This window comes from Neovison vison, chromosome 2 (assembly GCF_020171115.1).
Source record: "Neovison vison isolate M4711 chromosome 2, ASM_NN_V1, whole genome shotgun sequence".
Lineage (NCBI taxonomy): Eukaryota > Metazoa > Chordata > Mammalia > Carnivora > Mustelidae > Neogale > Neogale vison.
In genome coordinates this window covers 235,248,824-235,275,120 of record NC_058092.1, presented here as the reverse complement: position 1 = coordinate 235,275,120, position 26,297 = coordinate 235,248,824, and the positions used below count along the sequence as shown (strand labels likewise).

The window sequence follows — 26,297 nt, the reverse complement described above, 5'->3', positions numbered from 1 at the left end:
AACCTGGGGAACGAACGCTGGGAACACAGTCCCTGTATTCTAGCACACTATCTAAGACTCAGACGCCACCGACTTTTTTCCATCAGTAAGAATTTGCCCTGTATTTTGTAGGAGACAGGATCCTTGATTCTTCTTTTTGAACTTGGAACTTGTTTACATATGTCCTCCAGGTGCTCACACACAAGGCGAGGAGAGGTACCAGCTCCACGACAAGGATGGGCCACACAGCTCCTGTACTCCCAACCTTCTCCCCTTCAAGAAAAGGGCAGGCCCTGGAATGGGGCCACCGGAGGCTGGCTGTTGGACGGAGGTGTCTACAACCTTGCAAAGCAGCTCCCTCGAAGAGCTGGCGGGGCCACCGTTGCTCTGAAGTGATATAATCTCACCTCTTCCTTCAACAGCACTAGCCAGGCTCCGGAGCATGAGCCCATGCAGGAAGGAAGTGGGCAGGACAGGTACATGTGTGTGTTGACCAGGAAGGTATACAGAGGTCATGTGCGGGAGAGCAAAGATTAAGCCCTGCTGACCTTAAAAACCTGACCCATCTGTCTCCTGCTGGAGGCACAGATGGATGGACAAGGACCTGTATGCCTTTCCAGACACACCCAGAGACTCAGTGAGCTCGTAAGTGTGTGCATGGGTGCACAGATGTGTACGGTGGAGGGGTTGGGGGGTATGTTGGGGACGGGAAGCCATAGAGTCCGATTTTCCACATGCACCTGCACCAACTTCTGATTAAGAAAAAAGCTCAGGGAACTAAGCATATAATTTACAAATACAAAAGAAAACACCAACACCATTTAAAAAGAAAAAAAGTGCTATCTAAAAAAGCACAGGAGGAAATTACTTGTTAGGAGAGGAATGTGGGAACAGAGGCAGAGAGCCATTCTCAAAACTCTCAGAAGCATCAATGACTTAAAAAGCAAAACCAAAAAATAAAACAAAACAAAAAAAGCCCAAATCTCAGTGCCTGCATTATTCTAAACTAAGAAATGGCAAAAAGAATATAGATAACTAGCCTCCATTTGTTTATTTCTAATTTTTAATATCAAAGCCATTTTCTGACCTTAAAGATCAAAACACGTCTTAGGGAAGCATTCACCCAAGAAGTCACGGGAAAAACTTGAAAGATTTTTAATTTGGAAGAATACACATTTTCACGTTAGTATCACACTTTATAAATAAATACACACGATAAAGGATAGCACTCAACGGAGAGAAAGGCTAACCCTTAAAAGTAAGGTCATTCCTTCTGAAATAAATTCAAAGCACCTTTGTGCAGTGAGGCGGGGGCTCATGTTGATGCTAAGGGACCCCTCCTGCCAGGCCCCCAGAGGGAGCCTGGGCAAACGTAGCCATTACTCACCACGTCCTTCCTGTACAGAACCTCCAGGATGGTGCTGAGCAGCTGGCAACAGGCCTCCAGGTCTTCCTGTCTCTCCAGATGGTACTTGAGCTGATCCGTCATCATGGGAAGCAGGATCTCTCTGCAGTCTGCAGGGGACACCGGGCTGCCAGTCAGCAGGAGACCCACCAAGACACAACTCTATTTGCTAGAAGCTTGTTTTTCTAGCATGTACATTGTTTCCAAGCATGTTACATTTACTTTCTTCCAAATGTGAAACTGACATCTGGAGGGGGTCAGATGGCTGGATGGGAGGAAATCACTTATCTTGCTCTGTAAATACTTTACACACAAGCCCGTGTGCACACATCTATGTGTGGGTCCTTGTAATTATACAAGAATAATCCACAAACATATATAAACACATTGACACATGCATCCCCTAGAGTTCAGAGAGACAAACACAAAAGCACCTGTTGGGAGTTCTGACTAGTTTTCTGTGCTGAGCTATAAATTCACTGATTTACAACTTTAAAAGAAAGACTAGTTGCAACAAACATTTGAATGGCAGCTACTCTTGTTTTTTTTCCCAAGAGGACCAAAGCATGGTTTCCTTCTGCTCCCATATGCCTCGTAAATACAGGTTTCTGAGCTCAGCGGGGTCATAACCAACTAAATTCTGCACCTGATCTTTGCTCACTCAGGGACAGCTTTCTGCTAGGCTCCCACCTACAGACAGTTTGCAGAGGGCAGAGGACTCAGATTCTGAAGAGGCTGGCGGTTCAAGTTCTCCCTTCTGAACAAAGACATCTTGAGCAGCTCACGTTAGCTGTCTGAGTCTGACGTGGACACACGGCACGAGCTAGTCACAGGCTTGGAATACAATGTACTCCTACAAGATTAAGTGCGAAGACCCGGGCCTAGTTAGTTGCTTAGGACAAGGGACTGGCTCTTAGGACATGAGAGATACAGATGAGGAGCCACAGGCTCTCTCTGACTTCCAGACTCCTGTGCTAACGTGCAGGCACGTGAAAGGAGGTCTGGGGGGCAAGGCCTGAGTGTGCAGATGAGAGTCAGGGAGGCCTCCTTCAGATGGGCAATACTCTCACCTGCTGGCAAGAGGAATAATAATTTCTCACATGGGGCAGGCAACCAAAGAATGGGAAAACTGTACACAAAGTCAGGGTGGCAGGTGCACAGAACACACTAGAGGAAGGGAGAAGAGGGACAGGATAAAAGGCCAGACAGGCAGTTGGAAACCAGCATGAACATGAAGGCAGAGGTGAAAGGGAGTTGAGAAATCGAACATGCTGATGGGGAAGAGATATGAGCAGATTTAAGGTCTAGAGACCCTCTGGGACAGAGCATGAGAAGGACAGTGGGGACAGAGGAGGCAGAGAAACCTGGTAGCTCCTGGGATCAGCCAGGCAAGAAAAAGCAGAGCCCTGACCTCCTGTGGGGGGGCAAGTTTGAAAGAGGCTTTGAACAAAAGACAGCTGAAGGCAGGCTGGACAGTGCTTGGTAATGGAAGGTGGCAGATAAAGGAGTGTCCAACCCAGTGCCCAGCAACCTGGTCATACGTGTGTCATCACAGAAGCCATGTGATGCCACCCAAGGAGAGGAACGTGGGAAAACAAATCTATTTTAAAAAGAGAAGGGTTCAGTTTGTACAAGTTGAGTTTGAGTTGCCTGTTGGACACCCTGGTTGCCTCTACAAGGCAAATGGAGACAGGGTTCTAGATGTTATTTCTGGCTTAGAAATGAAGAATCATCAGCTTTTAGGCAGTAATGAAATCCTAGAAGACTATCAAAGGGAATATGAAGAATGAGCAGGAAACCCTGACCAGCCTCAGGAAGGAAGTACTAGAAAGAGGCGCAGGACACGAAGGAGGAAAGGGCAGGGATGCGGAGGAGCCAGAGACAAGTGACATCCCCAAATAAGGAGGAGAGTGGTCAACGTGGCCAAATACAGCAGCAAGAACAGGCGCATGTTCCAGAATAGGATGAGGCGGTTAGAGGCCCATGGGCCCCCTGAGGCAGCTTCCAGCAGTGGCTGAGTGGGGATGAAAAATGGGAATAAGGGGGGAATAAATGGGGGGGGCTTAGTCGTTAAGCATCTGCCTTCAGCTTAGGTCATGATCTCAGGGTCCTGGGATTGAGCACCGCATCGGTCTCCCTCCTCAGCGGGGAGCCTGTTTGTCCCTCTCCCTCTCCCTCTGCTTGTGTTTCCCTCTCTCGCTGTGTCTCTCTCTGTTAAATAAATAAAATTTTTATTTTAAAAAAATTACAATAAGGGATAAAGACACAGCTCCCAGGAGAGCAGCTGTGTAATGAAGGGACACTGGGATGTAAGGACCAAGGAACATCCAGGTTCTCATTTGTTTTTTAGATAGAAGCAGAGCAAAAAATGTTCAGAAAATCAAAGAAAAATAAGGAAACAAACACAAGGAGATTAAAGACAAAATGTAATTACTAACTGTCTCTTCCAGTTGGGAAATCCCATTTAAATCAAGTATCACCCTCCCCCCACCATGAGCAAGTATCTTCTCGCCACGCAAGCTCTGCTTGTGAAACCAGCCCGGCCACCGCTGTTCCCTTGAAAATGCAGAGCACGAGACGGGAGATGGCAGAGCTCCGAAACATTAGAGATACTTAGCTTGTTTTTAGGATTTTACATTTTAGGGCTTACGTTAATGACACATAAAAACATGTTTTGCACTATTATTTCCTGAGGTTTTTTAGTAAGAAAAAACAGAGCCTGCAACGCTGAAATGGTTCTTGCAAGTACATGAGACCCACTTAGCGAGAAGACTTCCACAAGCACTACAAGGTAATGTAGGCCCAAGGGTGCAGGTGTGAGCCACGAGAAGGAAGACAGAGCACACACCCTTCTGTTCCACCGACTTCAGGGAACCGCATGGGGGAAGCTCAGGCTAAGGTTTTTCCCAAATCCCATGCTAAGTCCCCTGAAAAGGACGAATAGCAGCTCCATTTTTCCAGAAAGAGTTTCGTCCAATGATTATATGATTTCACTTGTTGACAATTAGAGTAGTCAATACTTCATGCACAAGGGACTGACATGCTCTGCATCTTCTGGACAGAGGCCCAGTTCACCCTGCTGGCTGTCATGTCGGGAAACACCGGAGGCCGGGGAGTGGGACACGGTGCACGTGGAGAGACGCTATCCTCTGTGTTCACCAACGTCAGGGGCCCTCACAAGATTCCCTTACGTTCTCAGCCAGCCCTCCCTGTGATGCCAACGGAGAAGTCAGACTCCCAGAGAGAGCATCTCCCCAAATACCACAGCCCTGTAAACTCACGAGGGAAGTGCTCCAAAGAGCCAAGGCCTACAGTCAGTGCAGGAGCAGGTGTCAGAGAGTGGCCGGAGACTAAGCCAGTCCAAGGGAAATGCCGCAGAAAATGACCGATGGCAGTGACGCCAGCCTGAAAATGCATCGGTTCCAAATGCTGACCCACCGAACACACGAATCGCATAAGCACCCCAAGCCCAGTCTTTCTTACAGAATCTCAACGCTCATAAACGAGATCTGCCCTCAGTAGCTCTTGACACGCTGACCTGAACCACAAGACCGCATCCAGTGTAACGACTACGCACCAACCTCCTCGAACCCAACAGGCTGGGAAGGTTTCCTGGCAACCCCGTCTGGGTCCAGCCCTGCTTGCATCCATCCTCGTGGCCCTTAGTAAGACATCTCTAAGATGATGGTCTTCGTTCTCTTTTGCCAAAACACATCACCTAGCTTTACCACCTTCACCAGGGGGCCAAGCTCCTTGGTCGCCTCTGTCCGCTGGTTCATCCCTACCACTGCCCCCATCTTGAAGGCAAGTCAGATTTCCAAGACATCTCAGAGGGAGAAGTTGGAGCCACAAAGCCCTGGACCCTCACAACATGATGAAGGAGAATGAATGAGTGTCAGCTAGGTCTAACAAGCGTAGGAGGAACCCAACAGAGGGGAAGGCCAGTCCAGGCTGGGAGGAGGATGGTGTCCGTGAGCAGTATCAGAAAACCAGAGGAGGGGGCGCCTGGGTGGCTCAGTGGGTTAGGCCGCTGCCTTCGGCTCAGGTCGTGATCTCAGGGTCCTGGGATCGAGTCCCGCATCGGGCTCTCTGCTCAGCGGGGAGCCTGCTTCCCTCTCTCTCTCTCTCTCTCTGCCTGCCTCTCTGTCTACTTGTGATCTCTGTCAAATAAACAAATAAAATCTTTAAAAAAAAAAAAAAAAAAAAAAGAAAACCAGAGGAGCGCAGTTCTGGACTCAGAGATGGCAGCAGTGTCCCTGTAGGCACCGAGACCGAGATGCCCTGGCCGAAATCCATCTCCTGCCAACCACTTATCTGTCAGGCTGGACCGGCAGTTCTTGACGGCCCCGTTCTCAGAGGTAATTGAGTGTGTTAGTGTCATTTGTCAGAATTACTCCAGGGTGAAGAAGTGACGGCTGCCCCATTCATCCTCGGCAGGAGATGCTGTCAGCCCTCTTCCGCTACCCGGTGGGAACGCCCGCTGCTCCCCGAGCCAGGGCTCTGCTCAGGAGCTGCACCTGTTCGTTCTCCACTTCTCTTGAAGAGAAATGACAAAACTTTTTATAAACTTTGCTGCCTTTTTGTCACATGGAAAGACATTTCATTCTCTTAGTCCCCTGAGAACATAAAGATCATGCTCCCAAGGGACCCAAAACCACAAGCTGGATGCTTCCAGTAGCCATGGGAGAATGTAGCTCATCTGTCCTTTTTTTTTTTTTAAAGATTTTATTTATTTATTTGACAGAAGAAATCACAAGTAGGCAGAGAGGCAGGCAGAGAGAGAGAGGGAAGCAGGCTCCCCACTGAGCAGAGAGCCCGATGCGGGGCTCGATCCCAGGACCCTGAGATCATGACCCAAGCCGAAGGCAGAGGCTTAACCCACTGAGCCCCCAGGTGCCCCTCATCTGTCCTTTGTCACCCTCCTCACCCACAGCTGGTGGCGGGAAAGTGGGAAAAGGGGAGCAGCAGCCTTCACTGGAAGGATGAGAGGAGCCAGTGTCGGCAGGACTTCATGAAAACAGCCTGACACCCCGGTGTCAAGGATCACCATCTCCCAGCTCCAGAGTGGAGTTTGGAGACGGGAGGCCAAGGTGTGCAGGCTGTCCTCAAAGACCACACTGAACTCACCAGGCATCTCATGCAGGTCTCTGAGGACAGAGGGTCACAGGGTAGCAACACACCTCAGAAATACGTGCCAGGCCCACAGGAAGAAAGGCAATGCCCCAGAGACCTGGAGAAGCCAAGGGGACCAAAGTTGGAGACTGGCCAATCAGCACATCTTGCTGGTGACCCGTGATCTGCAGGAACCAGCATGGCCCACGGACAGACTGGGGCAGAAGGGCCCCAGCCACCCGAAGTGGGGACCACCGTAAATGACCACCGGTTCTACCATCCTTGCTGGGATGCAGTCTTAATGAGAGCAGAGGGCTTCTTCTCACCCAAGAAAACTGGACCCCACACGTACACTAAGACCTGATTGTGCACAATCAGTGTGTGTGCTCCCTCTTAGCAGGACAGCTGTTACACATGTCCCTCGTTCTTGGTCTGTAAACCACAAGCATTCAGGTCCTGACTGGTGGGAAGGAGAGACCTGCGGTCAGAGCCACCATGCCCAGTCCTCGAAAGATTTCAGAGGGAAGACGGCACCATAACAAGATCTCTCCCCCATTTCCAGTGACCCGGTTTCACAGGATGGTGTCCAAGGCAGCCAGGACGGGAGTGTGCAAGTACATGTGCACATGAGGACACATGTGTGAGAGCTGATGTGGGCGATCTGCCATTCCAGGTGATCTCATCAGATCAAGTGAGAGGTGTGCCTCCCGGTGCCACCCCAGGTTCTCCGCCGACCCCAACAGGGCCCAAGGGACAGAGGATCCCCAAGCTCCACTATCCAAGGCGTCTCTTACTCCACATGTCAGTGACTTCCAGCTTCTTCCAGAAGTGGTGGGTACAAGGTCTAAATGATTCACAAGTCTCAAATTTTACCATCAGGTCAAGACAAAAAATGCAAAGCACAAAGGAAAGTACACCACACACACTACATACATACATACATCTACCACACACACTATCACACAGCACACCACACTCACACCACACACACTGCATACACTCCTACCACGAACTCCACACGTTCCTACCACACACCACACCACACACACTTCCTTCTACCACAAACACACATATAAACCAGTCACATAACACATTTACACACCACACATACCCCACATTCACTCACACCACACCACACATTCACACCACTCACTACACATACACCACGCATACTCACACACTACATGCACACACAGCAAACACATGTTCATGCGTGCAATGAAAAATTTTAAAGCCTCAGATGCAGTCTCTCACAGCCAAGAAAGAAGAATCTCCTGTCATATTCTGAACGTCCCAACTCGGTGTCCTAAATACCCTTCCCCATGAACAGAGTGACATTTCTCTACCATGATTGATGCCAACAGCCCAATTAGGTTCAAGACAGATGGCCTGGGAAACTGACAATCCCCCTCAAAAGCAAACAAACAAACCTTTGAATTTTAACAGAGAACACATTTTAATAAACTGCCCACACATAACCATTGGAAAATAGCTACACTAAATATTTGACTGGAAGCCTAGGAACCTGGGTCACTCTTCAATTTTGGGAAAGGCTTTACTCACATTAACATTCAGTTTACTCACACACATTAGGAAAAGATAAAACGCACCCTGCTTACTCTTTGCTTTGGATCTTGGGCAAGCTTCCTCTACTCTCAAAGCCTTAATTTTTTAATCTGCAAAATGGGGCTGCGTACATTATCTCTGAGGTTCACTGTGACAATCAGATGGTATACTGTGTGCATTTGGCAAATAGGAGTGTTCGATAAATGAGAGCTGCCAAATATAGTAACAAAACAGTATCATGACGTAAAGTCAGCCTTTTCAACAAAAAGTACACAAAGGCGAATGCCTCAGAGCTACACTACCTAACAGAGTGCCTAACAGTGCACACTTGAAATACAGCTGGTGCCAAGAAGGAATGAAATTCAAATTTAGTTAATTTTTAAGTAATTAAAACATAAATGTAAAAAATGATACATTGCTTATCGGAAACATTAGTATGGAAGACTGGAACAACTTCAGGATGGGAATTTACTTTTCAGTAGTAAATTCTATGAAATGTTCAAAACACAGATTAAGTATCTGTGATGAAAATTAAGCATCCACACTGAGACGTGCAATTGGTGTCAAAAACACACTGGCTTTCAGAGATGCAGTGTGGAAAAAAAATGAATGGAAACCAGGTCATTAGTAATACTTAGATCAAAGTCATGTTGAGATGATATTTTAGATAAATCATTAAAATTAATTTCAGCGATTGCTTTGTATTTTTTTTTTTTTTACTATAGCCTCTAGAAAGTCATAAATTGCATAAGTGGCTCACACTGTATTAGTGTTGGACAGCCTGGTCTCCGAGGATGCAAGAAGCAGATGTTCAAGACCTCCTGTGTGATTTCTCATTTTAATGAACTCGTGTTCATTACTGGAAGGAGAATGAAGGCCACCGCAGATCTCTCCTATCAGATCTCTCTTCACATGGATGTGACCACAGGGCTTGGAAGCGCCCGACAGTCTGAGTTAGGTAGAGATAGAAACCCCAGGGAAGGCAGAACTAGCTGACACAGTTCTCCTGATTTCCCCGCCAGACAAGGGAAATGCAGGAAGCCCAGTGGACCCAGACTCCACACAAATCGGCTGTGGGGATCAGAGGTCCCAGCCACCCTTCCAGAACCCCCCTCCCAGTGTGATCTGCTATGATTACAGACAGCAATAATTCAACATCTGTTCATCCTCAGCTGTGCAGGCTGAAGCCAAGATGATTAATGCTCTGGTAATGGGCACGAAGTAAAAAATATTAATCTTTATAAAAGGTATTCAACAGGCATCATCAGCTTATAAATGTCCAAGTAGAATATCCGTCTATAACCCCATTATGGCTCTACATTAAAGCAAGATGCAAATACGAGAATGAATTTGTCCATTTAAAACATTCATTTTATGAACACTGAGTAATGTGCTGCTTGATTTTTAGTTTGGTCACATTAAACAAATGATCCATAAAGTGCATTTAATAACCTTGAGCCTGTTACATTGAACTGAGATCCAGATTAACACTTTTAATGAGAATTAAACAGTAGGAGCTATATAAATGGGGGATGCTTGTTACTCATTTGGTATAGACAGTCATCTTATTTTTCAACTACCTAAGAACTCTGTATCCACGATTCAGTTTATTCAAATCATTTTCTCCCTCAAGTCCTCAAACAACAGAAATGTAGGAAATGGAGTCAGCAATGGAAGCGATCACAGGAGCCATCTACTTATGTCCAGATTGACAGATGGGGGGGGGGTGCCAGGAGCCAGAGAGAAGGGACATCCAGGGATTGTGCCACTAAGCAGCTGACCCAGAATTAGTGCCTGATTCTGAAGCCATAGCTCCTTAGATTAAATGACACATGCATGTAACCACATGTGGTTCTGGCTTCTTTAAAAGTCAGATGCAGATTACATTTTTCCAAGGATCATCTTAATGTAACAAGTCATAATCATTGGTAGTACCAGGAGAATCAATACAAACTGAGGAACCCTAGGTAAATCATTTTTCATTTTTGGATTCTCTCTTTCATTTTTCCTCTTTGTCTGTGAAATGAAGTAAATACAACTGTCCTGCACCATGTTTCTACTCTTACCATCTGGTTAACACCTTCATAAATAGTTTGGTCAGAAGCTCCTCGGTGCCACTCAGCTAAGTACTGAAATTATCAGAAATAAGATAACCTGCATGTCAGTTTTGAGGTACCCAAAGTCATGGAATTTTAATTGAGAGGATGACATTAAAATTAGAAGAATCCACTGGGTGCCTGGGTGGCACAGTTGACTGAGCATCCGACTCTTGGCATCCACTCTAATCGTGATCTCAGGATCGTGAGATCGAGCCCCATGTCAGCTCCACGCTCATGGAGTCTGCTTGACATTCTCTTCTACCTCTCCCTCTGCTGCTCATGTTCTCTCTCTGTGTCTGTCTGTCTCTCTCACTCAAATAAATAAAATCTTTAAAACACAAGACATTAAACGAATCTTGGAAATCGGAAGGAGAATGTGGTAGCATAGAGACTGTATAGCAATGGGGAAAAAAGGTGATCAAAGGTATCTTCTGGATGAAGCCACTGAACCCAGCACAATACATGTCGTCTTTTTGGAAGAAAGAATGGGGAAGGAGATATTTCTTAACTGCTTGGTTAATAATAGGAATAAGACATTCGTTGGTATTATAGTAATAAATGATTTTTCAGAAGAAAGAAATGAACAAACAACCAATGGAGAAAAATCAGTAGAGTCCAATTTACAAGCAGATGAAAAGACTAGATGAAAAAATTAGAAACAGTCAGGTAAAGCCCTGGGGAATATTATGTGGGACATGCCAATCAGGCCAGGAAACTAGTCGCTAGGTGGATGGAAGTGCATTAAAGAGGTGGCTTAGTAAGTTCAGAAGGAATGATACAGGTATGCCAGTCCTTGGGCAGAATCTCACCAAGTACAGGATAAGAAAATAAAGATACAATGTACAGGGCTGAGGTGTGGTATGCATTCTTTTAACCAGGAAAGGGAGGGAAGACAGGAACCTAAGTCTTGGCCACTGTACTCCAGCACACACACAGTGTTTTGTTACTACACATGTTTGTTCAGCCCCCTTAATATAACTGCCATCTGTCACTCAATATATTGCTACAAACTATACAGCTCATTCTAGTCTTGCTTGTTTAAAAATGTACAGGGCCATACTGAAATCTGAGGAGTGCTGCTTCAAGGCCAGTATCTCTGTCAAACTTCTACCTTATTCACTCAATGGAAAAGACTAGAGATGCTTAGCGTCATAGCCACATCTGTTGCAACTAAGTGGAGTTTCTGAGCTTCGTACTGATCAAGATTTTCATAAATGTTTTCTCATGGTGATAGATTCTTTGTAAATACACTGGCTTCCAAGACTGAGTCGACCAGCTAAGATAAAAACAAAAAACCCACAAACAACAACAACAACAGTAAAAACAACAAGCCTACAAACTCCTGTTTGCCCTGACAATGAAATGTATACAGTAAAAACAGTGTCAAAACCCTATAGTCCAGTCCACTCTATCTCGAGAGATGGTCTGTGCACTCAGAAAAGGATTTATACAACAGAAAAAGAATGGGGTCTTCGAGGAGAACCTGGGAGAAAGCAGACTGACCTGGGGCTCCTCCAACGGTCCCAGGCAAGGTACTGTAGATAACACATCATGTAGGTAAAGAGCTAGTCTCATACGTCTTGGAAGGAATCATGAACTGGGGCGACACACAGACTTGCTGTCCTGATCCCCCGTGTGAGCATGAACAGATACAGGACGAGAGAGGTAAGCTCTTCTAAGGCTGCTCTTCTTGCACCCAACATCAAGCAACAGGGATAGGAGGTCACCCAGAGGTGGATACAGAACAAGAGGTTAACAGACTATAATAAAGGTGGACCAAACACATGCTGAGGAACTACCAATGTGATCACAGATAAGAGTCCACCTGCCACACACACACACACACACACACAAAGGAAAAAAGTATGAAAACTCCCTAAGCACAACACGGCATTTTTGCTTATCTATTTTTGCATAATTTGTTTACATTTATTTACGTGTTTGTTTATCCACATATTTCTATTTTACCTTGTTCCATATGGCACTGGAAGTGAATTCAGTATTTGGAATGTATTACTCATACAGTAAATGTGAAACAGTTTAAGAACAGAGTGGGTGATGGGTCTCTAAGAAGACAACTCCTTAATCAGCACCAGAGTGGTGGACAGCTCCCTGCTTGGGATTTTGCTTACAAATTAGTAGGACCTGTTGCCTAACTCCTGGGCCCTTATCTGTAAATTAAGAGAATTACTCTTTTCCAATTATACAGTTTTAAGCTGATGGCTCTGAAGCCTCTCTAAGGAATCAACTTGCTAACCAACGGTACTGAGCACATGCTAGGTGCTCAACAAATTATAATGGATGGAAATAGATATAATTAAGAAACCGAAATTGAGTTCACCCTCCTAGACTCAATAAGCCTTTTCTAAAAGGCTGCACTGTTTTAACAGATAGTCTTTTCAAACACTCATATAATGAATGATACAGAGTGATACATAAAATGAGGTATGAAAAAGGCACAGTACCTTACAGATAAAGATTAAAATTGTCTCAAAAACAGAAGAGGAGAAAATGATTTCACATTCCACCATTATATCAAGAACCGGTCTTTGGGGTTCAAAGTAAGTAACATTCCTTAGAAGTCATCAGCATGACTACCTAATTAAAGTATTCCAGAATGCTAGACGGATGATACATTATGTGACTATGTCACACGAAGGCCTCAAACCTCAATTTTTCTTTCTGTACAATAAACCTCAAGTTAACAAAATTACTGTACGGTAGCTCTGGGTTTAAGATCCCTTCAAAAAAGAGAAATAGCTCTCCATTTTCCACAGCGGAGAAATTCAAGAGATTTCTATTTTGATCTGTTTATGAATCGAAGCATTAAGAAGGTATATTGTATTATAAATCTGTATTAAATATATAGCTATTCTTTCCGCAATTTAAAGCAAAAGAAGTTGACTGAGTGATTTTAAGAAATATAAATTATATTAATATATTTTATATATTATATTTATAAATAAATTTATTTGATGTAAATATATTTATAATATTATATATTAATCACAACAAGAGTAGTCTGGAAATCTGACTTCAATATGTCCTAATAGCTAGTCTCATTGGTATCTGAGCCTTTGCCCTCAGATTTCAAAGGGCTGCTGTAACTAATGTTTCTACCATTAAAAAGGAGAGTTTCACTCTGCTTGATAACTGGAAGAATCATTCACCTTGAAAATAAGAATGAGGAAAATAATTCAAGCTCTCTAGGCCTCTATCTTGAAGAAGCTCTGTATTGTTCAAAAATGAAGTTTTATGAGGTTGACGAACACTATCTAAAAGGAGCTTGTTTGCTATATTGAAAGAAAGAGCCATGGGAATGGCCAGGAAATGAGGGAATGGCACACATCCCATTCCTACTCACCGCTAGATTCCAACCATCAGGGAGAAAAAAAAAAAAAAACCAAAAATGAAAAACAGACAAAGGGGTGCCGATGAATAGTGAGCTTAGAACAACGTAATCCACCAAGAGTATTAAACTACTGTCAAGACTATAAAGGGATTATCTTGCCACCAAGTCTTCAAATCTTCACTCTTCAAATCTTATACTACCTTCCAAAACCAAAAAAATTTAAGACACAACGGTAAGAACATAGTAAGCTCTAAAGAAAATCTGTCAGTTGGTTTGGTCATTTTCAATATGGGAATATGGAAAGGTCAGTTCCTGAAAGACAAAGAAATGATACAGTGTTAACTGGAATGAACTTTCCCAAAGGTCTCCGGTTCAGACCCATGGTGAAAAGAGCCCATGTGGGTGAAAACGTGTGTTCCAGAGGCTCGCTCATCTTAACTCAACGGGATCTTCCAAGTATGTCCAATGCTCTTGACTAATGTGAAAGTTAATGCTATTTCAGGTTGATTCCTTTTTACCCCAATTGCTGTAACACTAACATAAAACATTTTTTGTGGGCATAAATCCTAAACCTTGGTGTCCCAGTGTTTATTTTAATTTAATTACATTGAAACTTTTCATTTCTATAATAGGATTTAAGCTTTAATTTTCACAGCTTTTGTCAGATATGTGGGCAACAATATAATCACAGGGGAACAAAGCTACAAATGCACAAATTATGAAGCTCTGACCTTTCTGTCTCTTTGTATCTTGCTTTGAAAATCTGCTCACTCCACACCACAGATGATATGCAAGAGCATCTTTTTGTGAAGCACATAATCTATTTAACCAGCTTTCAAGTAGTCAAGTCACATCCAGAGACAACGCTGGGAAGCCATTACCACCCATTCATTGGCTCTCGTGCACAGCCTGCTAAGGAGCCAGATGCCCTTGGCCTCCATGCGGGAGCAGAAGCAGGAACATCCAAGGGGGAGTGGAAACACCAGCCCAGGGACCAGCCCCTCTGCACATCCTCCCTTTCCTGAAACAAATCATTCACTCTTTGAATACCACCATACTTGCAAAAAACCATCCCAATGACAATCTGGGGTGACTGGGATTTGCTTCAAAATAGCTGGGGGAAGAGCACAGAGATTAAAAACAAGACCAACCAGGACTCGATACCTTCGGAAGCTCAGTGAGGAGTCCGCACGCATGTTATTACACTCTTCTTCCCATTTTTCTCTGATTAAAACTTTTGATCATTTTAACAAAATCTACCTTGAATCCAGAGGTAGAAATGAACTGTCCTCCTCCCCCAGCTCACATTTCCACAAACTGAGGAAGAACTAAATCAGGGGCAAAAAAGATGACCTTGATCTTACAGAACCGCTCACAGAGGACCCTCCACAGCTCAAGGCCCTCACTGAGTCTCCGTTTTCCATCTCTCCTTCCTCCTCAAAGACAACTCCTTCCTCCTCCATGATCAATCCATTCAGCGCCAAACCTAAGAGTGACAGCCAGGCTCCCTGCGCAAACACGGAACCTCTCCTCGCTCAATCAACCGAATCGCGTTATGTATGCAGCCGATCCCGCTTCCTTCTCTGTGCTGCATCCTGACAGAAGAAGTGCTGGACGTGGACATCCATGACTAATTTTGTTCATGCAGACATTGTGGCCATGTCTGACGCCAGGCACTGTCCTAGGAGCAGCGATCAAGCAGCAACAACGTGAACAAGGCGGCCATGCTCGGAGATCTCTCATTCGAGGGAGAGACCACAGATCATCAGCAAGCCAAAAGGAGAAAGGACGCCACGATTTCACCTGGTGGGGAGTGGCAGGAGCAGGCCTAGCGTAGAGCGGCTGGGGCTGTTCTGAACCGGCTGAGCAGAGCACCTCTCAGAGGACGTTCCCTGGAATGCTTTTCTTTATTTGATCCAGGTCTACTGACTTTCAGCTCCTATTTCCAAAATGTAGGATGTAGGCAACAAGAACAGGGCAGGTGAGGAAGCTGAAGCCAGGAGGGTAACTTGTCGAAGGTCACTGAGTGAGTGGGGGCTAGAGGCAGGATTTGAACCCAGGCAGAGTAATGGTAAAGCCCAGCACTCAGCCCCACTGTGTACGCCCCACCCTCATCACAGAGAGGCTTTCGGAAATGCAGAGCTCCTCATTAACGAGGAAGTAAAATCATTTGTAGAAGAAATGATGCAAACAAATCATTCCTTTTTTTTTTTTTTTTTTTTTAAACAAATCAAAGTTAAAGGAGAGGGCCACGTGCTCAGAGTCAAAGCTGATGGCGCTGACAGTCAACAGCGCGCCGCGGGCAGTGAAGTTTCCAGGGGCTGGCACGCTGGCTTTATGGGCAAACTATGTAGCGAACACCACCGTGGCCACTGGGTCCACCCCAGCTGCAGAAAAACCTTCTCATACGTGGGAGAGATCTCTCTATTACGAGCTGTCCCTCCCCCGCACAGAAGTCAGGACATGTCCACCGCCACTCTTGCGACAACTGTAAGGCAGGGTACGTCCCAGGCGTTGCCGAGAGCCCTGACGCCACCCCCAGCCAACAGTGGGCGGGACAGCTCCGTGAAGAGCTCCCACTCCCCTGCCACCGGGTGGTGGCTGCAGAAGCAGCAGGAGTGGCAAGGCCCTGATCCAGAAGGAGCATGGCAGCTGGGACACCTGTGCATGGACAGTGACAGGGACAGCAGCTCTGGTGTCCACACAGAGAGGGCCAAACACCCCTCTCTGCCAAAACACACATCTCCTGCCCCAGCCTCGCGAGCTCTGCTCTGTTTCCGTGTCCTTCAGAGGCTGGGGAAGCAGTCGGGAAAACAAGGCTGAAACCCCAGGGCACCTCAAGCCTCAGCCCCCTGGGACCCATGCCGGGCAAAAGAAGGCCTCTCTGCCGAGAAGCAATTCCAGTGTCCGTATTCACGGCCAGCCATGCTGCATGCAGATCAGCCTGTCACTCACACTGAAGGGAGACCCTTCAAACGATGGACTGTATTCGATACTGCGGGGAAGAGGAAAGCAATGTTTGAGAGCAAAGCAATTAAGTGAGTCCCTTCCATGAGTGAGGCAACCCACATGCTGGTGAGCAAAGACAGGGCCTGGAGCCCTCACTGGCGAACCTGGAGGAGCCACACTGCCATGCACCCGGACCACGTTCCCGAGAAAATGTTTACTTCAGGCTAGCAGCGTCGGTGGCTTATGCAGCTAACTCTGGTTCTATCAGGTTCTAGAACTCTGGACACGTGAGGCCGTAGGCTGACTGGCTCCACTGGGATCAGGAAGAGTACACAGACCAGGACCATTGTTACAAATCAGCAAGAAATGGAACAAAGCAGGAAAATCAGGGCCATCATATCTCATCAGAAAATACTGTGGCTTCAACGATTTATACCAAACGTGGCAGAGAGTATTTTGCAACAGTAATGACATCTTTGTGCGAACAAACCAACAAGAAGACTTCCACAGATTCGTCTTTCCTGACAAAGAGGGAAGACGGCTGCAGGCTGCCTTGAAGGAGCAGAGAGCCTGCAGATGAGAAAAATCAGGGTTGTCTTCGTGATCCCTTCCCAGAGAGATTCCTAACACTCAAAACCTGGGCGGGGGGTGGGGGGGTGCCCTTTTCCACACTGGACATTGGACAATGTACTCTGAAACACCTCCAGACCGCCCATGAGCATCTGGAAGTGAGTCTAGACCGCCAGCGCTGGCTTAAGACAAGGCTACTGACTGGGCAGCTGGGGCTGCTTCCAAGACAGTGAGGCTTCTGGTGAACGGTGGCTCTTGGGCCACACGATCAGTCTCGATTCACATTATACCACACGACCTCCTTTTCCATATTGGGTGCAGCTTGCAATGAAAAGTAAGTCCCTAACTTTGTACTTAAAAAGATTCTAAGTTAATAATTAACAGCACGCTGCAAAAACTTCCGAAACAGGACTTGAGGCGGTCTTTGATGAAAGACTTAGAGAACAAGAATGAAAACAGAAACAGGGCACAGTAAAGAAGAAGAAAAACACAATCACCAAATACCCAGGCTGACAAAATTATCAAAAATAAATAGGAAGAGCCCCTTCCAGCTTTCTACTAGCAAAGGAAATGAAGTTAAGTTTCAATACAGGAAAAGATTCCCTTGAAATACATTTTCTTAATTAACATATGATATATTATTAGCCACAGGGGAACAGGTCTGTGAATCATCAGGCTTACACCCTTCACAGCACCCACCACAGCACATACCCTCACCAATGTCCATAACCCAGCTACCCTATCTCTACCCCCCACCCTCGAGAAACCCTCAGCTGGTTGAAATGTATTCTCTGAAGAAGTCCTATTTTAAATATTTTAACTGAACCATTTATGTTTTAAGTCCTTACTCGAAGACAGCTAAATGATTATGGCACAAAGTTCGGCAACAGTAATTATGCAATACAGGGAAGAAGGTCTCCCCTACAGCAACATCAGTAAAAGTCAAGTACAAATAATCCACTGACGGTTGTTATTAATTAATTAAATGTTCATTCAGTGAAGTGGTTTAAGTCAGAGGGGATAGTCGCCATGTGTGTCTCTGGGACACAATAACCTACCTAACAAAATCCAAACAGAAAACTTCCAGGGGATTTTACTTGTTTTGGTATAAAATATCATCAATATGGAAAGAAGCAATGAAGAAGTCCCCACCCATCACCACATAAACATGCCCTCTCACACCCCATGTTTTTTCACCAACCTTTAGAAGATACCCGGAGAACTTATGAATAATTCAAGACCCAGCCCTCCAACGAAACCCTGAAGTATGGACAATCCAGATTGTTAGGTAAGGGAGATTCATGTGCTTTGAATCCCAACCAAGGGCACTGGAGCGGACTTCCATTTAGGCAAGTGAACAATGGGCTTGTGGCCCAGAGAGAGGGGTTTGGAAGGGATGCGGAAACCCAGTTATTTCTTGGTCTGCTGACTTCTCTCAAAAAGAAACACACCCACTCAAATGAAGTCTTAACATTTTCTCTTAACAGAAGCCTTAGCTGTACGTGTTAGACTCCAGGGTAGTGATAAAGTTCAATCAAGAAATCAGGCGAAAACCAGCAGGAGAGCACAGGGTCCAGGAGCCCAGACGGTACAAAGGACTAATGTGGACATAAACTGAGTTCTCGGTGCAGCCAGGAGCTCAGTAGGAAATCCCCAGCCAGGCCGCTCCACCCTTGGAACACCACACATGGAGACAAAAGAAAACGAATCCAAAAGCCAAATTTCTGGACACAAACAGAAGAGCAGAAACCTGTGCTTCTCAGTCAGAATGTCACTCCACGGTCCCCACATCTGCCGCCGCTAAATGAGAAAGGTTGTGGAATTACGCAAAGGTTTTAAGCTTTCAATAAAACTGCTTGACAAGTGTAAAATATTAATTCAATCTGTCCAAATAGAAAGAAAATGATTAATAAAAAGGGTAGGGAGATAATGTGAGGAAATAGAAGGTGTTCCTTAGGATAAATGAGTTGAGGAATCATTAAAATTCTTATTACTTTGAGCAGGGCTTGAGGAAACCCTGTCAAAGAATGCAAAGTTCAGGAAGAGGCAGAACCATTATTTCTAAATTTAAAGAAAACTTGACACTTTTCTTTGCAATCATCTGAATGGAAGCAGGTGATTGCCTCCCCAGGATAGACAATCACACATCTTAAAGGCTACAATGTACGCTGATTATCGTAGGGCTTTGGTACACCTAAATTACCAACTACAAGGTTTTCCCCTTCATCTTTCAATGATCTATTACTCCACCATATGTCAATTACCATTCTCTTGTAGGGGCTAAATCTTCCTGTCTTGTAATGGAGCTGTTTTAATTGGCTACAACCTCCACTCCTGTTGGCATGAAGGAGAGAATTCAGAAGGGACAGCCTATAGACAATGAATAACGTGACATCCTCACGATACTCAGGGTTCCACTCACCGTGCTGTGTGAAGAGGTCACTGTGAATGATTTCAATCAAGCAATACAGCTTCTGAATGGTCAGCAAACCCATGGGAACATTTAGGATGAAATCAGTGAACATTTTGCTGTAATGAAAAACACAAGTGAAAAAAGTTTAGGGATATAGAGCAAAATGATCTACTGTGTTCAAGACCAGATCAAAATGTAAGGTCATTAAATGGTGATTAAGTTCTACCAGAACACTGGAGATGGCCCATTATCCAAAATGGGCCAAAATCTCATGCAACAAAATGATACTTTAAATGTTATTTTTCACTTCACACCCACTCAAACGGCTATAATCCAAACAAAAGACCACCCTAGGATATAAAGAAACTGAAACCCTCCTACCAGGCTGGTGCGAATGTAAACTGGTGCAGCCACTTTGGGAAACTGCTGGGTGTTTCCTGAAAATGTTAAACCAGCAGGAGATCCATGTGATCATGTGATCCAGCATTTACACTCCCAGGTATATATACCCAAGAGAAACAAAAATACATCTCCAACACACAGTCTGGTAGATGAATCCCAGGAACATTATTCTTCATATTCTGTGGGGGGAAGACCCAGATATCTGTCGCCTGAGCAGCCAATAAACAAGATATACCATTTCCATAAAATTCATCCGTATCAAGGAATGAAGTTCTGAAGCACGCTAACACCACGGGTGAACCTTGAAAACATAATGCCAAGGAAGAGGAGCCAGACACAAAAGGCTACATATTATATAATTTCATTCATATAACATGCCTGGAAAAGGCAGAGCTCTACATACAAAAAGAGCCAGGGAGGGGACAGAAAATGACTATTCAGAGCACCAGCATCTGACGGGGATCAAAGTGCCCACAATTAAACCATGATGACGGGCACACAACTCATTTAATTACACACTCTACACTTGGGGAACTTTATATATGTGAATTATTCTCACTTGAGTGTTTTTTTTCAACTTTACTTTTACAAACAGTCAATAAAACTCTAAAGGAGTGTCAGAAGAAGGTTCTTGTTGGCAACAAAGAAAAGCCTTTCACCGGTCCTATCAGCAAGGCTCTGTAAAAGAGTAATTCCAAGTACCCACGAAGTTTGGGAAGACAGACACCAACATGCTTTGGCAAAAGGTTGCTTTGACCTTTAGAGGGCAACTGGATCATATTTATGACAAATCATTTGGGGCACCTGAGTGGCTCAGGCAGTTAAGGGTCTGCCTTTGTCTTAGGTCATGATCTTAGGGTCCCGGGATCGAGCCCCACCTCTGGCTCCCTGCTCAGTGGGGAGTCTGCTTCTCCCTCTCCCTCTGCTCCTGCTCTCTCTCTCTCTAATCAATAAATAATATATTTTTAAAAATCTTTTAAGAAAATACAAAAGGAAAAAAAAAGAGAGAGAACATAAGACCTTGTAATCCTACATCACTGTTCAAGTTAATGATACAAATAAGGGCAAGACACTACAATTAAGCTACAAAATAATTTATCCTAGCACACTGCATAAGAAAAACTGAACAAAGTCTAACACCCCTATCGCACGGAGGCCTGTCCGCTGTAATACAAAAGCCGTGTTGGCCTGGAAGCAGGGCCACTGAGCAGCTCAGTTCTCAAGGACGAGTTACTTAGCATAAAAGTGAGCTAATAACAGAACCAATGTTACACCGTTGTTGCAAAGATTAACTGAACAATACATGGAAAGTGCTTCCTGTGGAACCTCTTCTGTATGGAGAAAGCACATGATCAATGTGAGTGCCTAGTAAATAAATGATGGGGCCAGCATCGGATCGAACACCATGGAAGTTACTAAAAAGACTACTCTACAATGTAGGAAAATAAGAGGTCTTGTGTGCAGAAGCTGATTATAAAATAAAGAATATGACCGTGTTGAACTTTTTAGGGGATTACGTCTGCACACATGCATGTGTATACGTGTGTACAAACCAGATCCTTCTAGTTGTTTTTAGTCAGTGGAATTAAGTTTGATTTATTCTCCTCTGTGATCTCTTCTGTTTCATCAAAACATCAATCAACTTTCTAAAAAGGAAAAAATACGTACATGATTTACAAGGACATTTAAAAAAAAAAAAAAAACAGTAGCTAAGGCGGCTTGGTGGGTTAAGCAATCGACTCTTGGTTTCGGCGTTTCGGCTCAGGTCATGATCTCCTGGGTCGTGAGAGTGGGTGTCAGGCTCTGCGCTCAGTGGGGAGTCTGGGAGATCCTCTCCCTCTGTCCCTCCCCGCACTAGCCACATGCACACACTCTTTCTAACAGAAAAAGTAATCTTAAAAAAAAAAAAAACAAAAAAACAAGAAGTTATTGACGACAAGGTGTTGAAACAGCATACAGGCAAGCCTAAAGGGACAAGGAGCCAAGGGCTGACTACACTGGCCCTGGAGAAAAGGGTCTTCCTTGGCTCTCCAAGCACAGGCACCAGAACCCACCGGGAACTCTGGCGCTGCCCCACTAACCAGTTAGTCTGACCCCCGGGCCCCTGCCCCACTAACCAGTTAGTCTGACCCCCGGGCCCCTGCCCCACTAACCAGTTAGTCTGACCCCCGGGCCCCTGCCCCACTAACCAGTTAGTCTGACCCCCGGGCCCCTGCCCCACTAACCAGTTAGTCTGACCCCCGGGCCCCTGCCCCACTAACCAGTTAGTCTGACCCCCGGGCCCCTGCCCCACTAACCAGTTAGTCTGACCCCCGGGCCCCTTAAGCACAGGCCCAGAGTATGGCCCATCCAACCACAGCTTCCCCAACTTGCTCTGTTCTCCAAACCGGAAGCTCTCAAACAAGAACCTTCGCCAAAAGCTCCTGGAAGGTTCATTAAAACCAACCGGCTGGGCCCCATCCCCCATTCCTAACTCAGAAGATCTGAGAAAGGGCCTCAGATTCAGCATTTTCTAACAAGACCTCAGGGGCTCCTGATGGCTTCTATGGCAGCCACAATGCAGGGGCGGGCCCACTCCAAGGACCCAGGGCAGACTTGCTCCTGATGGGCCCATTCACATCTCCTTTTCTCATTTAGGGCATGCTAAGCCGTCACCTGCATTGTCAGTGCCTACGAACAGAAAATAATGTGTCCATGCAGGACACTAAATCCTCAGGCACATCAGAAATCTGGTGATTCATGGAGAAGAGGACCACCGCCCCCCCCCCGCCCAAATGCTCCTCCTTCCCCTCCCGGGCATGAGCAACCTACAGTGGACATAAAGAACAGGAGGGATGAGCATTTCTTATTCAGCTTAACCACTCAGGGGACACATGGACCTTTACTAATATTTAGATGGGCTTTCTGGCTGCTAAAAATGGTGCCATCCCCTGCAGGTAGTTTATGGTGTTAAATGCTAAATCAAAGTCAAAATCAAAAGCAGACAAGGGCTGTGCTTTACATGTCTGGGGTTAAACAGGCTGCACATCCCCATGGCGCTCAACCATCTTGTGAAATACAAGCCCCTACAGATTACACAAGTAGGACTGGGCTCGCCAACCAGGCGGCAAAAACGGGTGCAAAAGGAAGGATTTGGACCCCAGACTCTGTCCTTGGTCTGAAAGCCCAAGAACCAGCTTCCTTGGCATTTCTTGTGGTTTTGTTAATATTATCTTAGTTGACAACTCCTGACTGTTCTGCCTTAGGCTTGCAGTCCATCAGCCGGGAGCACAGAAGAACAGCCACGCATGCTGGGGGGCAAGGGAAGGGAGTGAATAGTCATTCTCCAGTGTCAGATATGTGCTAAAAACAAAACAAAAACCCAACCACCACATAGTGAAATTCAATCCTGAAAGAAAACAAAATGCCAAATTTGTAAGATCTACCCATTGGGCTATAAACAACCCTCTAAAGAAAATACTGTGTTGATAGATGATGTCTTTTCCATATAAAGTCATAATTAGAGAAGTGTCAGAGATACCATAACCAGCATGAGTTTGTTCTAGAACAATCCAGGGCACTGATGTCTGCCAACATGAGACTTAGCCCAAGCCTCTCGTAACCTCTCTGCACGGGAAGGAGGCAGACCACGGGATGTGGGAAGCCCGCCCCCCCCCCGAGTGCTTTCTTACCTGAGCTCTTTGGGATCGAACACCAATTTCACATCGTTGACAATAGTCGGCAAGTACTTCAACGCCGCCCCCTGCAAACCAAAAGCAAAGAATGCTGAGCCTCGTGCACTCTGGCAAGTGTTAATACAAATCTGTAATTCCTAGGAAGCACCGCAGACATAGCTAGAAGAGAAAGATCACTTTTTAGATGAGATAATGGAATCACCAAACAAAACAAAAGCAGAGCAAAGAAAGACCCTCTGGGCCACAAACAATGGTGATTTGTTACTGGTCACCTTGACACATAATGACTTAACAGGCCAATGGTTGGTGCCTGTTGATGGAATGCCTACACTGCACTAAGTTTCCGTGTGATTTTCTCCTTAACCCTAATGAAGTGATGGCAGAGGAAGATCTGTGTCCCTCGAAAGAATTCCCTACTGTCCAAGTCACTGCAGTTCCCCCATATTCAATATCTAAAATGACTGTCTTTGTTCCACTCCAACACTGGTTTCTGTACACTCATGCATCCCTTCATTAGGAGTCTGTTTTTTCTTTCGTAACTTTCTCTCTTCTATTCCAATTTTGTATCTTCCAGAAAACCCACGATCTCAAAAAACAAGAGTGATGGTAATCACGACAGCTCCTACTACACGCTGTGTGCTGCGCCAGGACCCTTGTGCATTCTCTCCTGCATTCCACCAGATCTCTGGTGGGAGCCGGCTGCTGGACAGCAGGGGAACTGCCGATGGAGATGGTAAGGACTCTACCCCTGGTCACACTGCGAGCACTGAACAGGGAGAACATCAAAACTCAGTTCAGTGGGCAGCCTGAGTCCCACCCCTCAGCTACGCCCTGATGGGAAAAGTTCGTGTCTTCAGTGTTCTGACGATGCTGGGCCCCCCTTGATCTGTGACTCTACACAACTCCTTGTACCGGGCTGGGCTCCACCTCCCAGAATAACATGGGGGAAATAACGTTCATACCAAGAACATCCAGAGGTTGCATTAAAGTTCAAAATCAAGCTGAAAACATAACACTTTGAATGCTGGAAAATACTATATTTATTGCATATATAATTGTTAGCATTATTTTCTGAATGCAAAAAGGTAGTGTTTAATAAAATATATATATATATCAAAATGGAGTCATTTGTGCTTAACTCCATGTCAGCAAATCCTGGCTTCATACCTAAAGAAACTCCAGTTGCAGTCTCTCTCCGGAATATAAGATCAAACTACTCAATCTGGAGCGGCGCCTGGGTGGCCCAGTCGGTTAAGCATCTGCCTTCATCTTAGGTCATGATCCCAGGGTCCTGGGATCCAGCTCTGTATCTGGCTCAAAAGGGAACCTGCTTCTCCCTCTCCCTCTGCCCCTCCCCATGCTTGTGTGCACTCGCTCTCTCTCTCTCTCTCTGTCAAATAAATAAATAATATCTTTTTTTTTTTTTTTTTTAAACTAGTCAATCTGGAACTCCCTGGTCAGCACTAATGAGGTAATTCACCTAACAGCCCCTTCCATCCCTCCAAGAAAGAAGAGGTAGCCTTTTCTTTCCTTGTCCCTGCCCCCTTCTGCCTATAAAAGTCTCATTTTATCCAGCTCTTAAGAGCTCCTTTCTGCTTGCTGGATGGGATGCTGTCCTATTCACTTTGAATCATTTATAATCACTGCATCTTTCAAATTGAATCATTTTGAATCACTGAATAAAGACAATTGGATCTCCAAATTTACTCAGTTGAATTTTGGTTTTTGACAGGAAAAGCCCACTTTAATATACAGAACATATATGATTGGTCAACTGATTTGCAACAAAGGAAATGAAATGGGTTCCATACCTCACACCCTATACAAAAATTAAGTTAAGCGGATCATAAATCTTAAACATAAAACTTAAAACTACACAACTTCTTGAAGACATTGTAATGGACTAAGCAACAATTTCTTGGGACCAAAAGCACAATTTGTAAAAGAAAAAAAAATCCATAAATTATAGTTCATCAAAATAAAAACTGCTCTTTAAAACACACTGGTAAGGTAATAAAAAATGAGTCTCCCACCCAGAGAAAGTAATTGCAAATCACGTATCTGATCAAGATTTGGATCCAGCATATCCAATGAACACTTAAAACACAATAATGAGAAAATAGTCTTCCCCCTGCAATAGGCCAAAGATTTGAAAAGACACTTTGCCAAAGAAGATATATGGATGGCAAATAAGCATTTGAAGAGTTGCCCAGCAGCTTTAGTCACCAGGGAAATACAAATTAAAACCACAGTGAAGTATCACTAACACCTATTAGAATTGCAAAAAAAAAAAAAAAAAAAAAAAAAAAAGACCTGACAGTATCAAGTGGGGCTGCTGGGCTGAATGCAAAACAAGGTCAGCAACCACAGAAAAGCAGCACAAGACAGCTCCTCAGGAAGTCAGATGCGCACTCCCCACACAGCCCAGCGACTGCACCCCAGAGTCCCGACCAGCTGAAACGCAAAGCTAACGCTCACAGAAAACCCTGCATGCAAGTGTTTCCGTAGCTTTATCTGTAATCAGGCGAAACTAGAAACTGCTCGGAAGTCCCTCAAGAGGTAATTCCATACAATGTAACATACTCGGTATTAGAGATGATTCCATACAATGTAGCATACTCAGAATTAGAGGTGATTCCATACTATGCAGCATACTCGGTATTAAAAAAAAGAAAAACCCAGGTTCCCGTTACATCCCACATGGATAAATCTCAGATGCCCTGTGAGAGAGAAAACAGGACAAACTCAAAAGGCTACACACCATGTGGGTCCATCT

The 26,297-nt window shown here is 45.0% G+C and overlaps 1 protein-coding gene across 2 annotated transcripts in view; it reads right to left on the bottom strand.

Annotated features, from left to right (window-relative positions):
- DOCK1 (dedicator of cytokinesis 1) overlaps window positions 1-26,297 on the bottom strand; it is a 491,675-nt gene that overhangs the window by 301,263 nt on the left and 164,115 nt on the right. For both annotated transcript variants that reach the window (XM_044240731.1, XM_044240732.1), the window contains exons 24-26: window positions 23,519-23,589; window positions 19,455-19,561; window positions 1,367-1,494 (exon numbers count right to left, since the gene is read on the bottom strand). In XM_044240731.1, coding sequence (XP_044096666.1) covers window positions 1,367-1,494; window positions 19,455-19,561; window positions 23,519-23,589 — 306 coding nt within the window. The remainder of the gene's footprint in view (window positions 1-1,366; window positions 1,495-19,454; window positions 19,562-23,518; window positions 23,590-26,297) is intronic.